At 36.6% G+C, this 23,906-nt stretch overlaps 1 protein-coding gene across 1 annotated transcript in view; it reads left to right on the top strand.

Moving 5' to 3' along the window:
- Positions 1–23,545, top strand: part of LOC135203648 (kinesin heavy chain-like) — a 54,193-nt gene extending 30,648 nt beyond the window's left edge. Inside the window, exons 6-19 of the mRNA XM_064233496.1 lie at positions 7,741–7,994; positions 8,184–8,271; positions 8,749–8,884; positions 9,052–9,212; positions 9,405–9,611; positions 10,277–10,426; positions 10,617–10,883; positions 11,032–11,157; positions 11,371–11,508; positions 11,690–11,845; positions 12,767–12,955; positions 13,949–14,084; positions 19,507–19,632; positions 19,808–23,545. Of these exons, the coding sequence (XP_064089566.1) occupies positions 7,741–7,994; positions 8,184–8,271; positions 8,749–8,884; positions 9,052–9,212; positions 9,405–9,611; positions 10,277–10,426; positions 10,617–10,883; positions 11,032–11,157; positions 11,371–11,508; positions 11,690–11,845; positions 12,767–12,955; positions 13,949–14,084; positions 19,507–19,632; positions 19,808–19,821 (2,148 nt within the window). The 3' untranslated portion in view covers positions 19,822–23,545. The remainder of the gene's footprint in view (positions 1–7,740; positions 7,995–8,183; positions 8,272–8,748; positions 8,885–9,051; positions 9,213–9,404; positions 9,612–10,276; positions 10,427–10,616; positions 10,884–11,031; positions 11,158–11,370; positions 11,509–11,689; positions 11,846–12,766; positions 12,956–13,948; positions 14,085–19,506; positions 19,633–19,807) is intronic.
- The last annotated feature ends 361 nt before the right edge of the window (positions 23,546–23,906 follow it).

The following is a 23,906-nucleotide window of genomic DNA, read 5'->3' as shown; positions in this document are numbered from 1 at the left end:
AAGGAGGGAATTTCCTCTTCCACTACCTCTGTGAGCCAGATAGCCGATTTCCTGCTATTTTTAAGAAATGTGCAGAAGCTGGCTGTCCCGACCATCAAGGGATATAAGAGTATGCTGTCAGCAGTCTTCCGACACAGAGGACTAGACCTGTCTGACAACAGAGATCTTCACGATCTCCTGAGATCATTTGAGACATCCAAGATACCTCAGGCGAGGCCTCCTTCTTGGAACTTGGATTTAGTCCTTAGACTGTTAATGTCGAGTCCTTTCGAACCTCTCCATGAAGCGTCTCTTAGGAACTTGACGAAGAAGGCTCTTTTCCTAACTGCTCTGGCGACGGCGAAGAGAGTTAGCGAAATTCAAGCCATTTGTAAGCGAGTGGGCTTCAAAGGTGACATGCGGTGTCTGGCTCTTTGAGTCCCCCAACTTTCTTTTAGGACAAAGAATGAAAAACCCGTCGAACCCTTGCCGCCAAGGATGCTTTGACAAATCAAGGGTATGACAAGCCTTGTGGGCCAAGAACCTGAGAGAGTCCTGTGCCCTGTCAGGGCTCTAAAGTTTTATGTCCACAAGACTAAGGAAGTACGAGGTCCCTCAGATAATCTCTGGTGTTCGGTTAAACGGCCCGATATACCATTATCCAAGAATGCCTTGGCGTTCTTTCTGAGGGACGTCATTAAAGAGGCTCATTCGTCTTACCAACAGATCGATTTGAGCCTCTTGCGAGTGAAAGCTCACGAGGTCAGAGCTGTCGCAACCTCGCTTGCCTTCCAAAGGAACATGTCTGACAAGGACATCCTTGACGCCACCTTTTGGAGGAGCAATTCAGTATTCGCCTCACACTACTTGAGAGATGTGAGAACGATATACGAGGACTGTTGTTCTCTTGGGCCATACGTTTCTGCAGACACAGTCTTGGGGGCTGAAGGTAGCTCTCTCCCTATCCCTTAGTTAGGTTTAGGTTAGTTTTTAGTTGTTGTGTTTTTTGGTTGTGGTTGAGGCTTTGGTGAAGACCTCCCATCTCTTAGCTTAGTGTTCAGGGGTCTTGGATAGTTGGTCAGGTGGTGGTCAGTTGCTTCGTTGCCCTCATTTGTATGGCTCTATGCTCTTGTCACATTGAGGTCACGTCCCCGTTGACAGAGCATCCAGAGCGCACCAGCACTACAGGTCTCCACCTGGCTGGCAACTCTGATTAAGCACAAGCAGGCTGAAGTGACAGTAATCACAGAGTCTACTTTGCTAACAGGTGAGGAACCAAGGTGTATATCATCTACTTAATTTAAGTTTCCTACAAATCCTATTCTGTCTCTTCCCACCATTCGAAGGTGGGATTCAGCTGTATATATATCTGTCAGGTAAGTTTCATGAACAAAATGTTATTGTTATAATACAATTAAGTTTGTTCATACTTACCTGGCAGATATATATAATTAAGTGCCCACCCACCTCCCCTCAGGAGACAGTGGCACTGATAAAAATATGAATAGAAAATGGGAATGGTTCCTGATATCCGCCTCCCCAGCGGCGGGAATGGGTACTACCACCTGGCCGCCCACTGCGTGTGCCGCGAGTTTTGAAATTCTGTCGGACTTCAGAGAATACAGCTATATATATATCTGCCAGGTAAGTATGAACAAACTTAGTTGTATTATAACAATAACATTTTTCATAACTAACAAACCTGAGGTCTTAACAGTTAAAGGCCCACCTCGAATCACCCCTCTAGTAGTCTAAACTGGGTTAGAAATATAACTGATGGGTCACAGGTAGCCGTGGGCATTCTGGGTATACATGCCCCGTGACCTGGTATAGATGCCATTAGTCCCTGGATCTCACAAGTGTAATTTTAATTCTACCGGTTTCCAGCTTGGCGCTAGTAAATCCTAATGTTAAGACCTCAGGTTTGTTAGTTATGAAAAATACAAATTAGTTACAAATTTGGTATTTTCCGATCAAAAGTCATAAATATTATCAAAAGTAATTGAAACATCAGTTGTTGCATATCATGGCATGTGAAGCTTACCTGTAATGGTGTTGGTGATCAAAAGAAATGAAATTGAAGACAAGTATGATTGTGAGACAGTCATGTTTCTAGTGACTTATTTGGGGTTGTCAGAAGAACTTTTAAGGTCGGGGAATTGTTGCAAGGTAAATTCAAATTAGTTCAGGAGCCATGAAGGAAGAGTATAAGACTGGAGCTACTTAGCTGAGGGTCAAAAGATAGTTGCAAAAACCCTGTAGTGTGTGGTGCCCCATTATGGGGAATTTTTTTCTTTATAATAGGGGATGTGCAGTGTTAGTGCAGGTATTTGTACAGTTCAAATGCAGATTTGTAGAAAAGTCTTTATTTTTCATTATTACAAATGCTGAAATGCCAGCTATCAGGGACATATGATGCACTTCTATTAAAATCTCAAACTTGGAGGTGAAATGTACCCTTCATCATTATCTTAAAATTGAAACAACATTTGTGAATGCTCCCAGTGGTTATCCCCACCCTTCAGAGGGTGTACAGTGATTGTTTTGGTAGTCATAATTCTCTTGTCGATGAATAAGGCCAGACATGTAGACAAGTATTCTTGGATTTGGTTAATTTTTCAGTTAATGAATTGGAACATCTAGACTAGACTGTGGTTTATGTTTTCACTTTGTATTCTTTTTAACAGTCTTCCATATCTAAATCTCTTAGATTTTTACTAGGTAATCAGTTGCAAGACGAGATTGGTTTCATTGAAGTATGATACACACAAATTATGCATTGGTCATAGAGGAGTAACTTGTGATTTGGACAACTATTGTGATCATTGCAAGGAATGGTCTTTGCTCAAGATGAAGAGAATGGTAAAATATCGTATAAGGAGAGAGAGAGATAGTCTTGAATGTAGACTTAAAAAGTGAGTAAGAGAATGGCAAGTCTTGAATGTAGGCTTCCTTAGAAATAACGCCAGATTAAGAAAATATAGATAGGTCTATTAATACTTTTTCTCTAGTAGATTCACATCCTTCCACTTCCACTAAGTCAGCTCAGGGTACTAGGGTAGATTCAGTGCAATCTGATATTTATTTGGTAAAACTTCTGGACAGAGGAGAGGAACATTGTCCTAATGTCCCAGTATGTGCCCAATAGATTGAATGTTCTAGCAGGCATGTTATGTCGTTCATGACAAGTACTCCCTCACGAATGGACGTTAAACTCCGCAGTGTGCAAGGCAATTTGGAGAGAGTTTGATCAACCTCCCAGCTATCTCGCAACGAAGATGAATTCTCATCTCCAGTTTTACATCTCACCAGTTCCAGATTCTTAAGCCAGGGCAGTAGACGCTATGGCATTAGACCAGACAAACCTTTACTTGTATGCCCTCCCTCCATTTCCGCTGTTGAAGGAAGTGTTCTAGAAACTGAGGGAATCTTGGAACAACACCATGATTTTTATCAATCCTTGATACAATGAGGCATTGGTTCTCTGACTTCCTAGACATGTCAGTAGAAGTTCCCAGACAGTTACTTTTTTGGATAAATCTACTTAAAAAGGGAAAGGGAGGCAGGCTTCGTGTAAATAATGACATGCTTTGTGTAACCTTTTGGAAATGTTGTAGTCTATCACCTGAGACCCTAAAGTTCTGAGTTTGTACCCCCCCCCCCCCCCCCCCCCCCCCCCCCCCCCCCCCCCCCCCCCCCCCCCCCCACCCCCCCCCCCCCCCCCCCCCCCCCCCCCCCCCCCCCCCCCCCCCCCCCACCCCCCCCCCCCCCCCCCCCCCCCCCCCCCCCCCCCCACTCTTTTTTTTTTTAAACCTTACTTTCTTAGTACCAGTATGTAGGAAAATAAGTCTGCTGTTCATTTACCCTGAAACATGTCTAATTTCATGATTTTTACATCTTCCCTACAGGCATTTTTGCACAGCAAGTAAGAAAATACATATTTGGTTTTGAACGTATTCTCCAAACTTAAGTAATGAAAACTATTGTATATCTGAAATAAATTGATTTATTCCTTGCTGGAAACATTTCTAGTAATGTTTTTTTCCAGAGGTTAATTGGGTTTCATGCTTGTTTCACGTTTATAGCTAGTGAAATGAAGGAAATATATACTGTAAAAAGATTAATGAATAAACTAACATGTTAGATACAGTCTATTTGGCTTGGAATAGAACACTTAGTAATATATAATCTTTTCTTTATCATAATCAGGGAGAAAACCTGATGTACCGAATATATGAAAAAAAATTATAATCTATTGTATTTGGCAAACTGAAAAGTACCTTCTCTTCACAGACAGTGATACAGGATACTGAGCAACACAGCAGGTAAACCTATCAATATGAATTTTTCCTTGTTGAAAGTGGTATTCATTTGTCACATTGTCATACGCAGGTTGCCAGTTGCAACTGTAGCAAAGCATCATTAAAGTATGACATATATAATTTTAATAGTGCACTAATCCTCAGTGCCCTCCTCATCACTCTCAATATCTGAATTTGTATCACATAAATGCACAACTCTGCACATTCCCTGGCGCAATGGCATGTGTCAGTACAGGGTAGGTTCAAGCCCCTGCAACTGCAACGTTTATTCATGCAGGGCGATTTACAACCACAGCGGTTATATTTCATCAGTACTATATGCAGTACATATAGGACTGCAAAGTATACAAGAAGCATACACTTAACTAAAATGTGGAACATGTGATAGAGCCTTGATAAAACACACAATGAATATTCAATACCTGGAACTTTTTGGTGTTGATGATTGCTCACAGCAAACAAATTTCCAGAATGTAGCGGTAGGCGAAGTAGGAACCACCCAATATTCAGCTTGTGAGGTTCGTTGAAAACTTGTAAATTAAATCCTCTTCTGATGTCAACATTCAGCAATTCAGAGTCATGTCTCTGACTTTGAGAGAAAGGTACAAAACATCTAACAAGGTCATTTGTTGCTGTTACTTGCTGTTCATCACTGGCACCAGTTGGATCTGGTGGAGGTTCACAAGTGTGGACTCTGTGTTGTATGAGGAGGCCATTTGTACAGTGGGTTGTATTACTGCCACTGAGAGTTTACTCGCTGAGATCATTATTGTCCCAGCAGAAAGTTGTGAACACAGTTGGCAGGATATTACTTGACAATAATAACCTACCTCTTTTTTTTTTTTACCTGTTTCTGGGGCCAAAGCAGATTCAAGCAAATCATTGAGAGAAATTGTGTCCAAATTTTTTCAAAATGGTCATGACCTAGTAGCTTCCTGTCAGAATTTTTCTGGACATGCCTAGAGTGACATGCTTTGGTGTTTTAACTCAATTTGGGCACATTGTATATAAAATCTTGTCCAACAGCCATCACTCGTCTGTGTAAATCATGTTCCAACCTCTCCATTTCATCCCCACCAACATCGTCTGGAGAAATCATCCAGACAAGGAAGTTGTAAACCTGGTCTGGCAGATGACCTTTATCTAATGTCACTTCAACTGAAGAAACATTTGTCATTAGATTTTTCTGCTTCTTTAGTTCACTTTGAAGATACTTTCAAACATGGTAGAGATCTGCCGTGGGAATAGGACTAGGGGCTGTTATGGATTCATTTTCAGAATACTTAGAGTCAAAGTCAGGCCTTAAGGTATCAGCAAGTCACAAACCTGCTTCAACAATTTGCCCTTTAGGAATTTCTGATAAAAACAAAATTTCTGATCCATTCCTTTTGCCAGGTGCTGCTAGGTCAGTATTGAAATGCTCTTCATTGACATTGTTTTGTGCCCACTCAGCACATCTCTTTTGACCTCTTGTACAAACGAGGTGTAGGGTTCTTCATACAGATCCTATGCCTTTGGTGCTTCACATTTTTTAAGATTATCTAATGATCTCTTCTTGGTTTACCAAACACAACGACTATGATGGTAGCACACTTCAATTGCAATTGGATCACAGTTTGAAAGTTAATGCACGTACGATCATCTTCTCGCAATCTTGCAGCCTGAACTAGGGGCACAAGGTTCTTTTTGGCTTTATCATACTGTCCAGTCTGACAGATCACAGAGTTTGGACAGGGAGCGGACTTGGAACATTGGTGCCGTTTGAATGGTAGTAGGTCTTCATTGTCAGCAGAGTCAACCAAGTTCTCATCCCTTTTGTCTTCTGAGCCTTGCAATGTGATCTTGATTTGTGCAGGCCTGATAGCCTAATGGTCCGATGTCCAAAGTGTCCTTCAAGCATTTATAGATTTCATCATTTCTTTCCCTGGCTGCATTGTAGAAAGTTCCCTGGCTGCATTGTAGAAAGTTTACCAGCTGACTATGGAGAACAGTCAGTTTACCAGTTGTACCCTCTTTATGTTAAATACACTTTGAAAAGTCTACTTGAGAATTAGTAGCAGTAATTAGGAGAGGATCTATATCAAAAGAAGCCATTCTTATCATGCCTATTATACTAGCTTCTACAATACTCTGTATTTACTGTGGATTCTCCACCATCGCCAGAAGGCTTACTGCCTACAAAGAGAAAGGAAAGAAGAATTATAAGGTAAAGCCTTTTAAGCACCCATATCCCTTTTTATGGTCAATAATGGAATAAACTTTTCCAGTTGAAATCTTATCAAAATATTCCTAATATACCTACTTGTGTGTTTAGAAAGTTTGGAGAAGTAAAACTAATAAAACCAGAAATTGTTTAACATTCTTACTATATTTCATATTGTTTCCATGGCAAAGCTATTAGACTTGGAACATTTTTGTTAATTGCATTTGAAAAATCTTAGAATTTTGAATAATACACAGTTATCAGATATCAGTATTTTAAAGAAAAGCTATGAGTAAAATTAAGATAAGAATACTAATTTTATTATAAATTTGCATCAATAATCATTAAGAAATTATTTTTGCCAAATTCAAAATTTAAGAACGTAGATTTGTGGAAAATTTAAATAACTTCATAATGCTAGTGAAATAATTCAAATATTAGTTATAGGTATTGTACAACCCAAAAGTTATCTTTAAATCAGGAGAAAAATATCAGTATAGGGTAGGTGTAAAAATCATGAAATTAGACATGTTTCAGGGTAACTGCTTACCTGGAAACAGGCGGAAATGGATAGCAAACATATTTTCGTATAGTTTGGTACCTTCCTGAGTAAAGGGGAACCATATATAATTTTGTTTGTACTTGGTTGTAGCTCGTGTGTGCTCTGCAGGCCTGAGGCACAGGACCCATTAAAATTGCCATTCTGCATTGCACATCATCAATCAATGGCCACATTTGTTGCTCACTTTCCACATACTACAATAGTGGACCTCGCTTGAAGATCCTTGTCTGACAAGTACAGTATACTCGTCATGGGATCATATTCATCAGATTAGCAGTGATATTTGTAATGAATCCAATTATTTGGTTATAGGGAATCTCTCGCTCACTTCTAGCACACAATGTTGGATTCAGCTAATTATAGAGGAATATTTTAGGTATTTATCCTCTATCACTGAAAATATTCCCTCCTCCCCTCTCAAGAGGCTTTTAGAGTATTATGACTACCAAAACAGTCTGTCTTTGAGGGTAATTATATTACTGAACCTGTGCCAAGAAGTTGCAGATAAAGTTAATGATAAGAGGTTAAGTACTTATAAACTGATATACTACTGTATTACAATAGATTATTGTTCTGTCAGTGATAACATTTATTGTTATCTGATATAACATCAATGAAGAAAACATGAGCCAAATTGTTTTATCAATATTTAATGTTGTTGCATGTTCTTATAGGTTAGTAAAACAGGAGCTGAGGGAGCAGTTTTAGACGAAGCCAAAAACATCAACAAGTCCCTTTCGGCGCTCGGCAACGTGATATCTGCCTTGGCCGACAGTACGAAAACCCACGTCCCCTACAGAGACTCAAAACTTACGAGAATTTTGCAGGAGTCTCTTGGTGGTAATGCTAGAACCACCATCGTGATCTGCTGTTCCCCGGCATCTTTCAATGAGCCTGAAACAAAGTCTACCTTAGATTTTGGAAAGAGGTAACCTTTTGATTGGCAGAAAATGAAATTTTTATTGAATTTCCAGAACCAGAATTATGCTTTTGAGTCAGTGAGAAATTTGTAAGCTAGATTTTTAAATGTTTTTGTGGGTGCTGGAAGTAAATTTTGTGTTAAGAGGAGGTTCTAACTTATTGATATTTAATGTTGAGCTTTTGTATTAATCCACAGAGCAAAGACTGTGAAGAATGTTGTAACTGTTAATGAAGAACTCACAGCCGAAGAATGGAAACGTAGATATGAAAAGGAGAAAGAGAAGGTGAGTTTCAAGTACTGCATTAATACGGTATTCAAGTATTTGTGGTAAGCAAGTTTCACTCTTATTTCAACATGTTAAGGCTAACCACATGTATGTGGACTGTTTGAGTTTTCCAGTGGATTGTTTGCTGTAGGCAGTGATGGTGAAGCATTAATTTGTTAACAACATTGTTAATCTTTCAAACTTAAAATGTAATTGCTTCATTGGTTATAAAAATTACTTTATTGCACGTAGATATAGATATATGATTAGATATATATAGATATAGATATATATAGATATAAAGTGTTAACATTTCAGTAGTAAGGAAACTGATAAGTTAAAAGTCAGAGTTGCCATGTCAAGAAAGACTTGGCAAGGTCTTCTGTCTATGAAATAAATGACTTGAAGTGTAATGTTATTGATAAAATTGGTAGTAGAAATGAGATTGTCAGGCATGGCGCAGATTGATTGATTTTGATAAATTCTTTATTTCAGGTGACTAAGTTGAAAGCACAGTTGGAAAAGATGGACCAGGAACTCAACAGATGGCGTGCTGGTGAATCTGTTAGCACAGACGAACAAGTGGGATTGGCCTTTGATATGGAAGCCTCTGCCACTTCACAGCAATTGAGTATGTCGTGTTTATCTCCAAATATTTTGTGAAGATGTCAAGTGTATATGTATAAAAAGAATGTACATATAGAGGATTTGTGTTGAAACCAAAGTGAATGTATACATTTATCCCTGCCCAGACCTTTTGTTCATGTTTATTAACTTTTTTGTTTTTTTATACAATAGATGTTACCGTTGTACCTCCTATGGCTGTTGATGGTGATGCTGCCGAGTGGGCAAGAGAAAGAGAACGTTTGTATCAGTCTCTCGATGAGAAAGATGATGAAATCAACCAGCAGTCACAGTTGGTCGAGAAGTTGAAAGAACAAATGTTAGAACAGGAAGAGGTAGAGTAATTTGGCCCTTTCTCTCAACATGTTCATTTCTTGGATGTTCGGTGGTATGATCAATTTATGACTGCAATGTTATTTGCAAAGTAGAGGCCATACTTTAATGTTTAAAAGTGTCATAAAAAGTCAAGCGAGTCCCTGGGGCTGTTACTGTAGCAATTGTTACCTTCGTTTTGTTCTTATTTCCAGCTGATCTCATCCACCAGAAGAGACTATGAGTTGTTGCAAGTAGAAATGAACAGATTAACTAGTGAAAATGAAAAGGCCAAAGAGGAAGTCAAGGAGGTGTTGCAGGCTCTGGAGGAGCTTGCTGTCAACTATGACCAGAAGACGGAGGAAGTTGACAGGAAGGAGAAGGAGAATGAGACACTCACGGAAGAGCTCAACCAGAAGCAGGTAAGAACTTCCCAAATGAATTGGAGTCTCCAAAAGCTAGACCTGTTTAACCTCAGTGAACCGTATAGACTCCTAGTGTACTGTATGTACTGAACATATTGGTGAAACTGCACACACGCAAGTGGATAATTTTAGCTGTAATTATAAAGTTTTGCCGAACATAGTATTAAGTTGCTTTACCAAATTTGTAATTCTATTTATAAATGTGAGCTCATGGTTCATGTTCATTAAGGGAAGAATTATTAAACTTCATTTTTATCTGCACATTTATTTTCATAATAGAATATTTAAGGAAGGTTTTCACTTTAATTCTGAGTGGGAATCCTAACATAAATTATCTCTCTTAACGTTTTGATGATAGGTGCGTGCACTTCATTTTTTATGGTTTTATAGTGTTTTGGAAATTTTTATAATTTATGAATGGGGGACTGGTATTTGTTGCTACTAGCATGTAGGGATTTTTGGAAATATCAGACACTGAATGGAGGAGGCTCTATCATGAAAAGAAATGGTTTTGTTTTTATGCACTTGTCTTATTTGGACTAATGCTGTATAATAGAACACTTAAAATAATCACATGTATCATTATTGAAGCGTAGAGTTGTAAACTGATAGTGATTGTAAAAATATCATGAGTGTAATATTTTTCATTTACTTTTGAAAAGGCGTCGCTGAACTCTGCAACGTCTGAACTCCAAACAGTCAAGGATTCTCAAGTCCATCAAAAGAAGCGAATCAACGAAATGCTTGTGTCGCTGCTGAAGGACCTCGGGGAAGTGGGAACCATTATTGGCACCTCAAATGATGCCATGAAGGTGGGTATTAGAGGAAATTGAATGTGGTTGGTTGTTTATATTTAATGAATAGTTGCATTGTTACATTCTATCACCTTTTTATTTTTTAGGCTGCCAGTCGTTTTGTAATGTTGCTTTAAAAGAAAGGTTCAGGATCACTGGTGAATCTCTCTCCCTCTCAATTGTTAATGATCATTTTGGTTTTTTGCAGAACCTTGGTGACGTAGAAGGCAAAGTTGAAGAGGAGTTTACAGTTGCCAGATTATACATATCAAAGATGCGTTCCGAGGTTAAAAACCTGACCACTCGTTGCTCTACGTTAGAAGCTAAGGAATTAGAAATTAAAGGACAAATGGACGAAGCAGAGAAGGAACTAAATGAACATAAGTTGTTGGTTACGCAACACGAAGCAAAAATGAAGACTCTAGCTCAGTCTATGAAGGACAGTGATGCTAAGAAGAGGTCTCTGGAGGAACAGGTGGGAAGAATTTCTGTTTGTACAGTATGAAAAGTCTCCTAATTTGGCTTTGTCAATAAAGTAATTTTCTCATAATTTTATAATAAGCCCTCAAGTTGACCTCTGGTTTTGTTGTGGTTCTAATACCAAACTTGTGCGTTCCTTACAGGTTGATTCCTTAAACGAAGAATTGGTTAGATTGAAAGCCGTTTCAAAGGTGTCTGACCAAGATGGCACAGTTAGAGAAGCTCTAGAAAAACAGATTGCTCAGCACCGAGAACAGCATCAAAAGCAGGTACGTGCTAATTGTGTTTGCCTGATCTTTTGCTTCACATATGTAGACAAAGTAGCATTGCAGTACACCTTACTCTAGGTAACATATCACATGCGTTTTCCTTATAACGAAATCATCATAGTTTTTACACCTTTCTCATGTACAAGGTAAAGATGATTTTATAGTTAAAAGATTTAGTGATTTTATAATACATGCATTTAATTATGGTTACAGCTGTCAGCTTTGCGTGATGAGATAACAGAAAAACAGCAGAACATAGATGAGCTTAAAGATGAGAACCAGAAGAGAATGGTCACCGAAGAGCAGCTCAAGGCTGAGTACGAGAAGATAAAAACCGAAGTTGCTGAGAAGGTAATTACATTATTTATAGTCGTATTTGTTACTGAGGATGGAATAATTTCTTATGTTAACTCTGATGTTGTAATGGCATCAAATATAATTTACAATTATTGTAGTGTAGTTTCCAGTTTCCATTTACCATTTGTCAGTGAAACTGCCCTATGAGATGTGTAATCTTTCTCTTTCTCTTCAGACTCAGAAGCTAAGTGAATTAACCCTGCTCCATGATAGGAAAGAGCAAGCCCAGCAAGATCTCAAGGGTCTTGAAGAGACTGTCGCCAAGGAATTGCAAACTCTTCATAATCTCAGGAAGTTGTTTGTACAAGATCTTCAGTCCAGGGTTAAAAAGGTAATTGGTGGAGTAGAACCTTTTGTCACAAAATATGACATTTTGCACTCGAGAATGAATTGATACACTGTCCTCTATATGCAGTCTTTTACACAATGAAACTTCAAATATTGTAGCACTTATTGTTATCAAGTTTGCTAGATATGATAGTGCTTATGAAATCCACCAACAGTTGCAAGCATTTTAGAGAGTTACTGAAGTTAATTCAATCAATGAGTGTTAAAAAATTCAAGTTAAAGAATTTTCTGTTTAAACATGAATCCTTTGGGCATGGCCTTCATGTGAATCATATCCTGACCTTTTGGTGTAGTTAATTAGCATAACATTAATTGTTCAATGTGCTGTGATTGTTGCAGTGCTAACTAAATGTATAGCACTGTTCTTGTTCATTAACTCTTTTCTTGCTACATATCAGTTTGTTTTTCTTGGTATACATTAGGTAGTTTAGCCTTTTAAATAAAAGGCCTTTATTCCAGTCTCATATCATTTGTCCCATTGCAGTAGATTTTTCTTTTGTAACAAGATCCTATTGCCAGATTTTTAACTCAGTCTTTTTTTTTATTACATGAGCTTGTTAATATGCTGTTTATTATGATTTCAGATTCATCTAAATTTAAAGATCTAGGATATACTGTAGTAACACATATCAGAGTTCTGGTTGTAATAAACCTCTTTAATATAATCTGTTTAGAATATGCATACATCATGCACAGTTAATAATAGGCCATGGGGTAATTTAATCTCCAAATTATGGAACCATGACTAGTCATTCCACTCACACTTTGTATAGTACTATAATGTATAAGCTCACCACCATGAATACCTTAGCAAATATAACCTTAGGTTTTCCCACAAGTTTGTAGCTTTTAAACTTGGATTATATTGTGTGCTGGAAGCTCATATCACATCATTTCCTTCCAGTCTGCATCAGGCGAGGAAACCGATGAGTCTGGAGGATCCTTGGCTCAGAAGCAGAAGATTCAGTTCCTTGAAAATAACCTGGATCAACTCACCAAGGTTCACAAGCAACTGGTTCGTGATAATGCTGATCTGCGGTGTGAGCTTCCCAAGTTGGAGAAGAGGTTGAGAGCCACTATGGAACGTGTTAAGGTAAGTCAAAAGATTGGAACTCGGTTTTTTTTATTGATGTATATTTTATTGTGCAACCCAAGTTTTTACAATTGTTGAGGTTATGGCAGAAAACGGTTTAAAGTATTACAGTATTTAATTTGTTTATATGTGTGGATAATTTTAGTAATTTTTATTTTCCTTTTTGAATTAAACTGAATTTTTGACTTGAGATTAAATAAGGATGCTTATATGCTTTAATATTTATGAAGATTGTGATTGTTCCTCAGGTGTATACCTGTATTGAGTGATTAAATTCATGCTTGAAAAGTAAAACCTATATGACCAGAGGGATATAGGAGTGAACAGTTCTTTGCTCGACTTAGTGTCCTTTGTATTGGGCAAAGGTGATCTGTTTTTACAGTGTGTGATATGTAATTGAGCAGATATGCATTACTGACTTTTAAAAGTAATCCTTTTATTGATGGGAAGGAAATTTTGTTGAAAATTGATAGTGAAATTTATTGAGACTTGTTCTGTGCGTCATCAGCTTTTCTTGCTTTGGAGCTTGAGCCATTTTGGCAGGTTAAAAATAAATACAAAGCAGTTTTGAAGTACAGGGTGGATGTGTGTATATGTAGTCACTTTTTGCAAATCATGAGACATGATGGTGATTTTCAGTAAATTAATTTGAGGTCTTTCATTAAAATGAAGGAATGATCTAAATTGTGTTGATGCATATAGATGTGCCTTGGTTTACATAATGTTAGGACATGGCTAGTAAAAAGATGAATATAGGATGCATCACACTGTTAGTTATCCTTGCCAATTATGTACAGGTCTATTTTTAGGAACTTTTGATATTTTTAAAGTGCAGATCAATGTTTTTTTAAAAATGGTCGTCTAACAGTCTTGGAATTTTCTTAAACTTCAGCATGAAGTTTGTTGTCGGAACCAGATTTTAGGGACAATTTGGACAGTGTAGGAAATGTGTAGGTTGTAATTACTCCCAGTCACAGGTAACTTTTCTTTCAGGCTCTGGAAACAGCATTAAAAGAAGCCAAGGAAGGAGCAATGAAGGATCGTAAAAGGTATCAGCAAGAGGTTGACAGAATTAAGGAAGCTGTACGGCAGAAGAATTTGGCACGCAGAGGCAATGCAGCTCAGATAGGTAAGCAGTTGAAATTGGTGGACATTTTTCTGTCTTTGCTAGGTCTTTCTCCTTGGCCGCAACCCATTCCATAACAAAATTTTTGTGTTAAAGCCATGCTTAGCGTTTTCATTTCTATTTACTTTAGGGTTTCATTTTGTAGGGTTTCATATTGTGGTTTTGTTTAATGACATAAATACCCAAAGTAGGGACAGGTTTTCTTTATTTTCAAGATTTTTATCCTTTTTATTATTATTATTATTATTAATTTAAATGTTTGTTCTTATTTTCTGTCTTGATGTGAGAATTATCAACACATTTTTGTGTGTGGTAATGTTGTCTTATAGCTGCAATGAGAAATAGGAGGTTCCTCTTCTTTAGTAACTAATTTTTCGTAAAGGTTGGTGACTAATTTTGTAAATGATTCATCAACGCAAGCTTTTCGGCCTTAGTAAGCATTGTATCAGAGGGAATTATATTGTTTATTGGGTAGTTCTGAAGAGAGATCTCTTAAACATTCCTTTGTGGGTTTCCCGAGAAGAGTCTACTTAAGACTCAGAGGTCTGGAAAAACTAAGCCCTATTAATGATAATAATAATAACAAGCAGCATTATCTCACTCTCCAGTGGTACTGTACTATGAAATTACTTGACCTTATTTATGATTAAATGGTTGTTTTTCAGCTTTGTTTTCTCTGGTGTGTGATCGTCTTGTTCCAGAGCTCATGACTCGGCTGTAAATGAGGCCCATGTATTCTTTTGGGCCTTTTATTTAATTTTGATATAAAATGAGCCTGTTGTAACAGATTCTGAAGTAAAATAAAAACAAAGTCTCTTGAAGGCAAATTTGAGATGAGCTGAGAAAATCTGCCTGGTCCTGAAGAAGAAAGGAGCTGATAAGTCTGGGAAACATGACTATTTGGAAGAACACTACTGGATATTCTTTGTTGTATGTTTGTTAGTTAATTGTGCTTTAGCACATCAGAACCTACAAACCTCTTGATGCAATTAAATATTACATAGAGATATTGATGTACTAGGTTGTATTGCTAAGGTGCTTTTCTCATGTTTAGTTATTTGATAGTAAACATTGTCAAGAAAGCATTGCATATTTGATCATGTCTGTAGCCTCTAGGCATGAATTAATCTTCAACAGCATTGAAGATGCTAAATACATGTGATAGTGGAAGGTTGTCAATAGTTGTTTTGTTGGAGATTTATGAGTCATTCCCTCTGCAACTAGGATAGGAAGATATAATATTGGAATATATACTGTGACCAGGATAACCCGTAGCTCTTCAGAAAGAATAAGCACTGCATCTACAATCTAAAATTTGCAATATGTTTGTAATTTAATTTTGAGGACTTGGAAAAGTTTCTAGGTAGATTGATAGGAGCTGGAATTGTGTTAGGTATACAATCGGGGAAAGCTCAGTGATATGACTTTTATTAATAGTTTTCCCTTGTCTAGACATCGTTTTGTAATGTTTGGAGATAATATATAGTTAAGGTTAGGGAAAGTTAGCAGGTTAGTACTCTGAGGACCTTTTTCTCTGTTGTCTAGTTAAGGTTAGGGAATGTATGAGGTGATATGAAGAGGGCAATAAGCTCTGTTCTCTTGACATTCACTTTGTATTCCCTGTTGTCCAAATAGAGGTTAGAAAGTTTGGCAATGTTTTTTAATAATTGTAATCAAGGGATACCACACTTTGTACTTAGAGATGTTTTAATTTTAACAAATGTGTCTTTTTGGGTAAGATGACGATATTTTTTATGGCAATGATCAGGAAAAATGACTCATGACAACACTATAACCTGAAGACTTAAATTTTGACTATTTTGTATATTGAATGTAATTAAGGTTAGGAAATTATAAGGTAAAGTTTGATAGTTATGATTAGGGAAAATAACTTCTAAACTCTTTTTAGTAAATGTTTATCTATAGTCCAAATAAGGGTAGATAATGTTTTAGTAATGTTTTGATTTTATGATCAGGTAGTCTTTTTATTAACTAAAAAGTGCTTTTGTATTCTAATAAAGTAGAAAATGTGTTGTGGGTATTATGATATTGAGTGTCAAAGTAATTGTGCTTGTGGACTTTTGATTTGGTATTCTTTATTGCCTATTTTATAATGAAATGAACCAGTTTTTATCTCTTTCTTTACAAATGAATGTTATTTGGACTGATTGATGTATGTTATAGGATTAATTCTTTGAGGAATAAATTAGAAAAGTTTCTTGGTATCCTGGTAAGATGTGGAAGCTTGTCAGGAATACTGACAATTACAATCAGGGAGGGAATTAGCACAGTGACTGACTGAGGACTTTTATTACTTGTAAAAGTTTGGTTCTAGTTTAGTCATGGTTTTGAGATGTTTGGAGGTCTATAATTATGGTAAGAGAAGGCAATCAGGGATGAATTAGATCAGTGACTGACTGAGCACTTTTATTGCTTGTAAAAGTTTGGCTGTAGTCTAGTCATGGTTTTGAGATGTTTGGAGATCTTTAGTTATGGTAAGAGAAGGCAATCAGGCGTGAATTAGATCAGTGACTGACTGAGGACTTTTACTGGTAAAAGTTTATCTCTAGTCTAGTCATGGATTTGAGATCTTTTATAGTTCAGGTAAGGGAAAGCAATCAGGTGAATTAGCAGTCTAGTTATGTTTTTGAGATGATTGGTGATCTTTTATAATTATGGTAAGGGAAAGCACTTGAAATGGAATTAGCTCATTGACTGACTGAGGACTTTTACTTGTAAAAGTTTGTCTCTAGTGTAGTTATGTTTTTGAGATGTTTGGAGATCTTTTATAGTTATGGTAAGGGAAAGCAATCGGGGTGGTGAATTAGATCAACGACTGACTGAGGACTTTTACTGATAAAAGTTTATCTCTAGTCTAGTCATGGTTTTGAGGTCTTATATAGTTATGGTAAGGGAAAGCAATAGGGTGAATTAGCAAAGTCTAGTTATGGTTTTGAGATGTTTGGTGATCTTTTTATATGGTAAGGGAAAGCAGTTGGAGGTGAAATAGCTCAGTGACTGACTGAGGACTTTTACTAGTAAAAGTTTTTTTCTCTAGTTGGTTCATGATTTTGAAGATAGGGTAAGGGAAAGCTAGCATGTTAGTACTCTTGAGGACTGATAAGTTTTCTTTGTGGTTTGACAGCTGTGTGGTCATTGCAGAAAAATCATTATTAAAGGGTTTGGTGTTATTTTGTCTGGAATATGTCTTGTAAAGTGCACAATGAATATGCATAACATATTGTTGAATCTAATTTCAGTGTAGATTGGGTCATAGGGTATAGTGACTTAATAAGTCTATTATTTAGTCCGGACCTGTCATAATCAACTTTCTTTTGCTTAGAAAATGTTACTGAAATAAGTTAAGGAAGGAATTTTTAGTGATGAAAATGTTAATTTCTAGACAAGTGTATTTGCAATTGTTTTTGCATTAAAATAAATAATCACATTTAGCTTGAGCAGAAACAAATCGTGATTCTTTGTGAAAAGATTTTTTCAGGTTTTGTCATAATATTTGCTGTTTAGGATTAAGGATTTTTATTCTACAAAATGTCATTTGAATTATCATATTGTTGACAATGCTTCATTCCAGACTGGAGTTTTTGCAGAATTTCATATTGATTTCTGCAATTTTCCAAATATTGTTTCCTGTGTGGTTTTTAATTTTACTTTTAAAATGTCCTTTTTGATACTTTTTAAGCTATTGTGATTGAATTTTTCTTCTGTTGTGGTTGTTGTATTTTTCTTCCCTTTGTGAAATGTATGAAAACTTCCATCCTCAGTATGCTTACAAAAATTGAAGCTCCTTGTTCGGTATGATCAATTTGACAATGAAAAATGGAGTTCAGTGACGTAATTATCAGAGAAACAAAATAGCTGCTCATATATAAATTTTAATTTGTTTGCTTCCACATAAGTTTTGCGTGACAAAGAATACATTACCTTAGTCATTTACTTCATTACACTGAGTTTTTTTTTGTCATAGGTCTCCAGTTTATGTTTGAAGATAATTTATTTACTGTTTAACTTGTAAATGCATCTTCAAACTTAGTCCTTGTTATGTTGAAGCTATATTTTGATATGTACAGCTTTATTTAGAAGATCTGATAGAATTTAATTGGAGACTACAAAAATCAATGTCAGCATAAACCTTAAGGTGGAACACAAGAAAAGTGCAAGAATATAAGAATATCTCATTTATTTAAGCAGTTATCAACCTACAAAAGTTACACAATATTAGAAGTAATGTAGTAAAAAAAACATTGTATACATATATCTGTACTTCAGATAAATTTATGGGTTATCTTTTTTATGGATGTCCAGCCTATCCCATCACATGCAGCAACACTTGGACATAAAATTTACTGAAAAATTAAATCTGAATGGAAAGCCCTTTTCAATCATTTAAAGAATATGCCTTTCTGTAGACATTGTTACACAGAGTTATGCCACAATTACATATATGTCCTTAACTATGTTTCCTGGGTCACAGTGTAGCCCCACCACTTCCTAGGCAGCTCTTTTATGCTTCTGTCTTTTGTGGTGCCCTTTTTGTCTTTCATATGCCCTCCCCGCTATTGTTCTTTAATCGCAGATTACTCCTTTTTTATATACCAATTTTCTGTTTGGTATATATTGTCTGTCTCGTAATTAAGAAATCCTCTTTGACCAAGGTTTGAATGTTCATAGAGCTTTGTAGTAGAAAGCTCTTGATTATCATCCAGGTACTTTTTTCGTTTTATTCTGGTGCCAATTTTCAGTCAATTGTAGCATATAATAAAGGGTCCCTTTTCACCTTTATATAACCTTGGCCACCCTTCTCATATAATTTTTCTGTATGAGAAAAATTGGGTCATAACTCCTTTGAGATTGAAAACCTCTAGCAAACATGTAGATGACATTGGCCACCTGATTACCACTTAATACATGTACAGTGTGGAAAGTTATATTTATTTTCCAAGGGACTAATTTTAACATATTTACCCTGCCGTACACTATGTGGCTCTTATAATTAATGTATTGTGCATTGTTGCTTCTTTGGCTTCATTACTGTTACTGTGCCAATTTAAATGACTGGTATTGGAATATATAGCAAACCCACATCACCAATGCAGTGAATGTTGCCTTCCTTTAATTTTACATATTCAACATTATTTTACATCCTCACAAATTCTCGTAAACACATTCAATATGGAATGTGGACTCACTTGTTGAGTTTAGGATTTTTAATAAAACAAAATTCATTTTCTATTTTATGTGTGTGTACATTGATGATTATCATACCTACCTTTATTTCAGCCCTATGAGAGCCAAGGGTTTTGCCCTTTTGAAGGGGGCAGTCTGGCTAAATTCTCTGATAACAACAACTTACCTTATTATTTATGGATTCCCTGAGCTTATGTGTATTTTTTCCTCTCTCCTTCAGCCAAACCAATTCGTGCTGGCCATGCTCCCCAGCCAAACCATACAACTGCTCCAGTTATTCGAGGGGGCATGCAACCCTATCAGCCTCCTGCCATGCAAAAGAGAGTACTAAGTGGGGCAAGAATGGGTGTGTATAATGAAAAATTTTTCAAAATATCTGTAGTGGTAATCTTTATATCTCTAAACAGGCTATCCTGAATTCTGTGATGTTGAACAAATATGTAACAGTAGGTTTTATGATTTTATCCAGGTCAAGTTTATTCTAGAACATTGCTGTCATTCTTTTGTTTTCTTTGTTTCAGATAACTCCAGCTAAATTTTTAATGGATCATCAGGTCCCGTGTATTGAAACCACCTCAGTTTATAGCTACAGCCCAGTTCTTTTTGAGCAGTTCCAACATAAGTTATAGTTATTGTATGGCTGCTTTCTTTCAGTCTATTTATTATCAGTTGGTGTTAATTTGAGCATCTTTTAAAGTATCGGGTAGAAGTGATTCTTTATGATGATCGTGTTTGAATTTATGTTATCCAGTCTTAAGTTTGATTGTATTGATCACAAAATCTGCCATTAACTTATTCACTTTTAAATTGCTTTTATTAGTAAAACTTTGTTAAAACACCAGAGAAAGTACAAAAGTTTAGAATTTGAGGAGTTACATAGATCAGAATTGTCTTGGGCGAATGTTCTTTAACTGAAGATGCAACGTAATTCACTACAGAGTTGAGAAGCACAAAATATGAAGGAGAAAGTGAATTTTTGCCAAGTAAGATTGTCAAGTGAGTCCGGGATTAAAGGGCATGAAATTTGCCATTTTCCTCCTTTACATTTTAGTGGCCAGGTCAGAAATTGCGCGTCCTTGATGAGATGTGGTTTGTGTGATTTTGCTGTAAATAATCTCTTGCATTTAATCCCGGCTGCTGAGGGGTGAAGGCAATAAGGTGTTGAAGCTTGTCATTTTGTTACCAAGGTAATAGGCTGTGACTAGCTTGCAGTTGCGGGTAATGCAGACTGGATAACAGAGTCTGGGTAGTGTTTGGGTAGCAGTGCCTGCTTGCATCTGAATGGGATAGAATGATTGTATGTTGTACGATGGTTGTGCAACACCTCCTTAGGAACAGCAGTGACAAAAAGGACTCTTTGCGATTGGCAACACATCTGTTTTAACTGAAGCTTTAATGATTGATCAGAGGGACACACAACACACACATACATGACTGTTGAACTTTAAGAATATTCCACTCTATGTGCAATGTGTCTTTTCATTTTCCCCCTTCCTTCTTTACCGTTAAATGTATTATAGTGACAGTTTCCTGCATTTGTATTATACTGTAAAGTCTTATTTGGAAGTGAATGCAGTGTGTTTTGAGGGATTTATTTTTCGAAAAATATATTATATGAGGGTACTCTCAATTGGTTTAGTTAGTATAGAATAGTTTTATTTTTGGCAACCTAGGTTTCTTTATTGCACTCCTGTCACATCGCAATTGCAGTCTCTGGTTCTTTTCTTGAAGCATTGGATGTCAGGTTTTTAAGGAGATCGATGAAGTTAACTGCTTGTTATGGTTATTACGCTGTTGCTTTTCAACCAGTTGATTGTACCCCTTTGTTCTAGTCATTGTGAAATGTTGGGTGAGTTGTAAGTCAAATTCAGCATCAGTAATTCTTAACTTAAATTTTTTTTTTCTTTAATGTAAATTTTACATCCCCTGTGTATACTCAAATGATGATAAGATGGATTTGATTATGCCGGACAGTGGATAGGTTATTTTTTTATTTTTTTTTTAGGAGAGAACATTTCATGATGACCTTGAAGTTAGTATTTTGCAATAGAGAGCGAGAAGTCTGAGCTTATGCCAGGAACGTGATCTTTTATTACTCTTTACTTTTTACTAAATGAAATCCTTTATGTGTAGTCTCTTATATTGGGAAAGATTATTGTTATTATAGGGAACTGGGTGCAGCAGCCAGTTGATTCAGATAATGTTCTTTTGATAGATGTACTGTATGATAACGAAGATGAAATGAGCCAGATCTGACGTTGCTCGAGATGCTGTTCCTCTGTATGTTTCAATTGCACTCGTTAGTGTATTTAGGAGAATGATTTCCTGTGCTTTATGTATCTTTTACAGGGGCAGGGAAAAATACGCCAGTGCTCATGCTGGATTGTAATGATAAAAAATAGTCATTATGTATGGAATTGATTCATTTGAGCCTTTTCATAATAGTGGAGTGATTAATTCAACTGTTCCACATAACCACGTAACCGTTAATGATTGGTCAGTAACAAGGGATAGAAGCCATTCTTCACTTCACTCATTTTGAGATGTCTTGGTTTTATTTGTGGAAATAATTTATATGTGGAGGTTTAGCAATTTTTTTTTTTTTTTAATATCCTGAAAATTAATACTTAGACCTATAGTCAGTCTGAACTTTTATAGTCTTAATTTAATCCATTCCTGGTGGAGATTTTTTTTAGGTACGTCTTAATTTGGATTAAGTTATTTATTTATACTTGTACTCCTTATAGTATGAGAGCAGCTACCACACAGTCCATCCCACCATCACCACTACTTGTTGTTAGCCGTGCCAGCCACCCCCTTCCAATGTCCTTTTGATTCGCTCAGTTGTGTCTCGGACAAGCAGAGAATTCTCATTAGTCCCTTTTTGTACCAGCCGTAGTTAACTTCAATGAACCAATTCATAAATGCTGGAGTGCATTCCATATGGAATATTTGCTAGCCTAGTCCTGTTTTGACCCTTTGGAAGATATTCTTTTATAACAGTGAATCAAAGCGTCATTATAATCTTAATGAAATGTATAATTCTCGTACTACTTCAGAACAGCTATGCCTTTCCGTAGACATATAATAGATGTTATTTTGTAACTTACGGTATCTATGCAGTATACTATTCATATCAGAAATTAACATGGTTATCATTGAATGCAACAGTACCAAGTTACAGCTTGATTGCAGAAGTCTAATTAAAATAGGAACCAACTATTGGTACATTCAATATATGGCTTGCATTCCAGTAAGGTTTTTCGTGGGAAAGTTTTTTTTTCTCATACCACCAAAAAGCCCCTAAAATTGGGTACACTAGCATGGAAAAAAGGTGCTTCTGAAGTCTTTTGAAAAGGTGCATTTTGTAGTGCTCATCCATCGTGCTTCTATTTAAAAGTGACTTGAAATTTCACTGTATATAACATTGGGTGGAAATCCCTCTTGAGTTTTTCTTGATTAAAACTCAAAATGTATGAACTAAAATTTGTAGCCTTAAGATCCCCCTGAATCACATGGTAAATATAAATGGCTATGTACACCAGTGCTACAAAAGGTGCCTCTTCGTTACCTTCAGCTGTAACCCTGTGGACTTTCGTCGTAGAGCAGATTTGTTTGTGCTCGGCTGAGTTCTTCATGAAGAAGAATTGAGATCGGAGCCTCTTGAGTATTATGATTGTTGATAGTGTAATGCAAGTTGCCCATGCTAGTAGTATGACAATATCGGAGCTTACAGTCATGTATCTACAAACAACGTATAACTACATGCTTAAGGCTTTGTCCAATACCAAATATACTTAATGTTGCTACACTACGTATATTTGTTGGAAATAACAGAGAAGTGTGGTTATTTAACACAAAGTATAGTTATAACTTTTTATCCCCAAACAGACGTCCACATCGTGTTAAACAACCATATGGTATTTGTATTTGGTAATTGAATACCTTTTAATTGGTGAGAAATTCGTTTGCAAATGACTGGGTAATAGCTATTGCAAGGGGTGTGCCGCTTTTTAGCCAATTTTGAAATCCAGTTTATCATGAAAAATCACCTTGATTGTCAGTTTTTCATTTATATCCATGCATTTGGGTCATCAATAGTCGATGCTCGAGAGTTAGTCCTTGTCAGCGGCCAGCGGTGAAAAACAAAACACTACCATTCAAACTGATTATCGGTTAATTACAGTGCACTAAAGTTGCTGCCTCTGCTTTACATGCTTGTACTATGAAGAAGATACCATAGTAAATTCACCAAATTACTCGAATTGTTTTAATTACCCTTTTTTGATGAAGAAAGCGCCTCAGTGGCGTGGTTGGTATGGTGTTGGGATCCCACCTCGGTGGTCGCGGTTTCGATTCTCGTCCATTCCACTGATGAGTGAGAGAGGTGTGTTTCTGGTGATAGAAGTTCACTCTCGACGTGGTTCGGAAGGTAGGTAAAGCCGTTGGTCCCGTTGCTGAATAACCGCTGATTCCATGCAACGGAAAAACACTACAAACAAACTAAGAAGGTAATGTGTCGGTAGTCAAACCTAAGTCTTCACACAGGAGATAGAGAGAAAATTTAAATTTAATACATTTAGGAGTGGCTGAAAAACTGAATGTCTATGTAAAGGTTGA

Source organism: Macrobrachium nipponense, chromosome 36, assembly GCF_015104395.2.
Source record: "Macrobrachium nipponense isolate FS-2020 chromosome 36, ASM1510439v2, whole genome shotgun sequence".
NCBI classification, from domain to species: domain Eukaryota; kingdom Metazoa; phylum Arthropoda; class Malacostraca; order Decapoda; family Palaemonidae; genus Macrobrachium; species Macrobrachium nipponense.
Note: the sequence above shows the minus strand (reverse complement) of the source record. Positions and strands in the feature narration are given on the sequence as shown.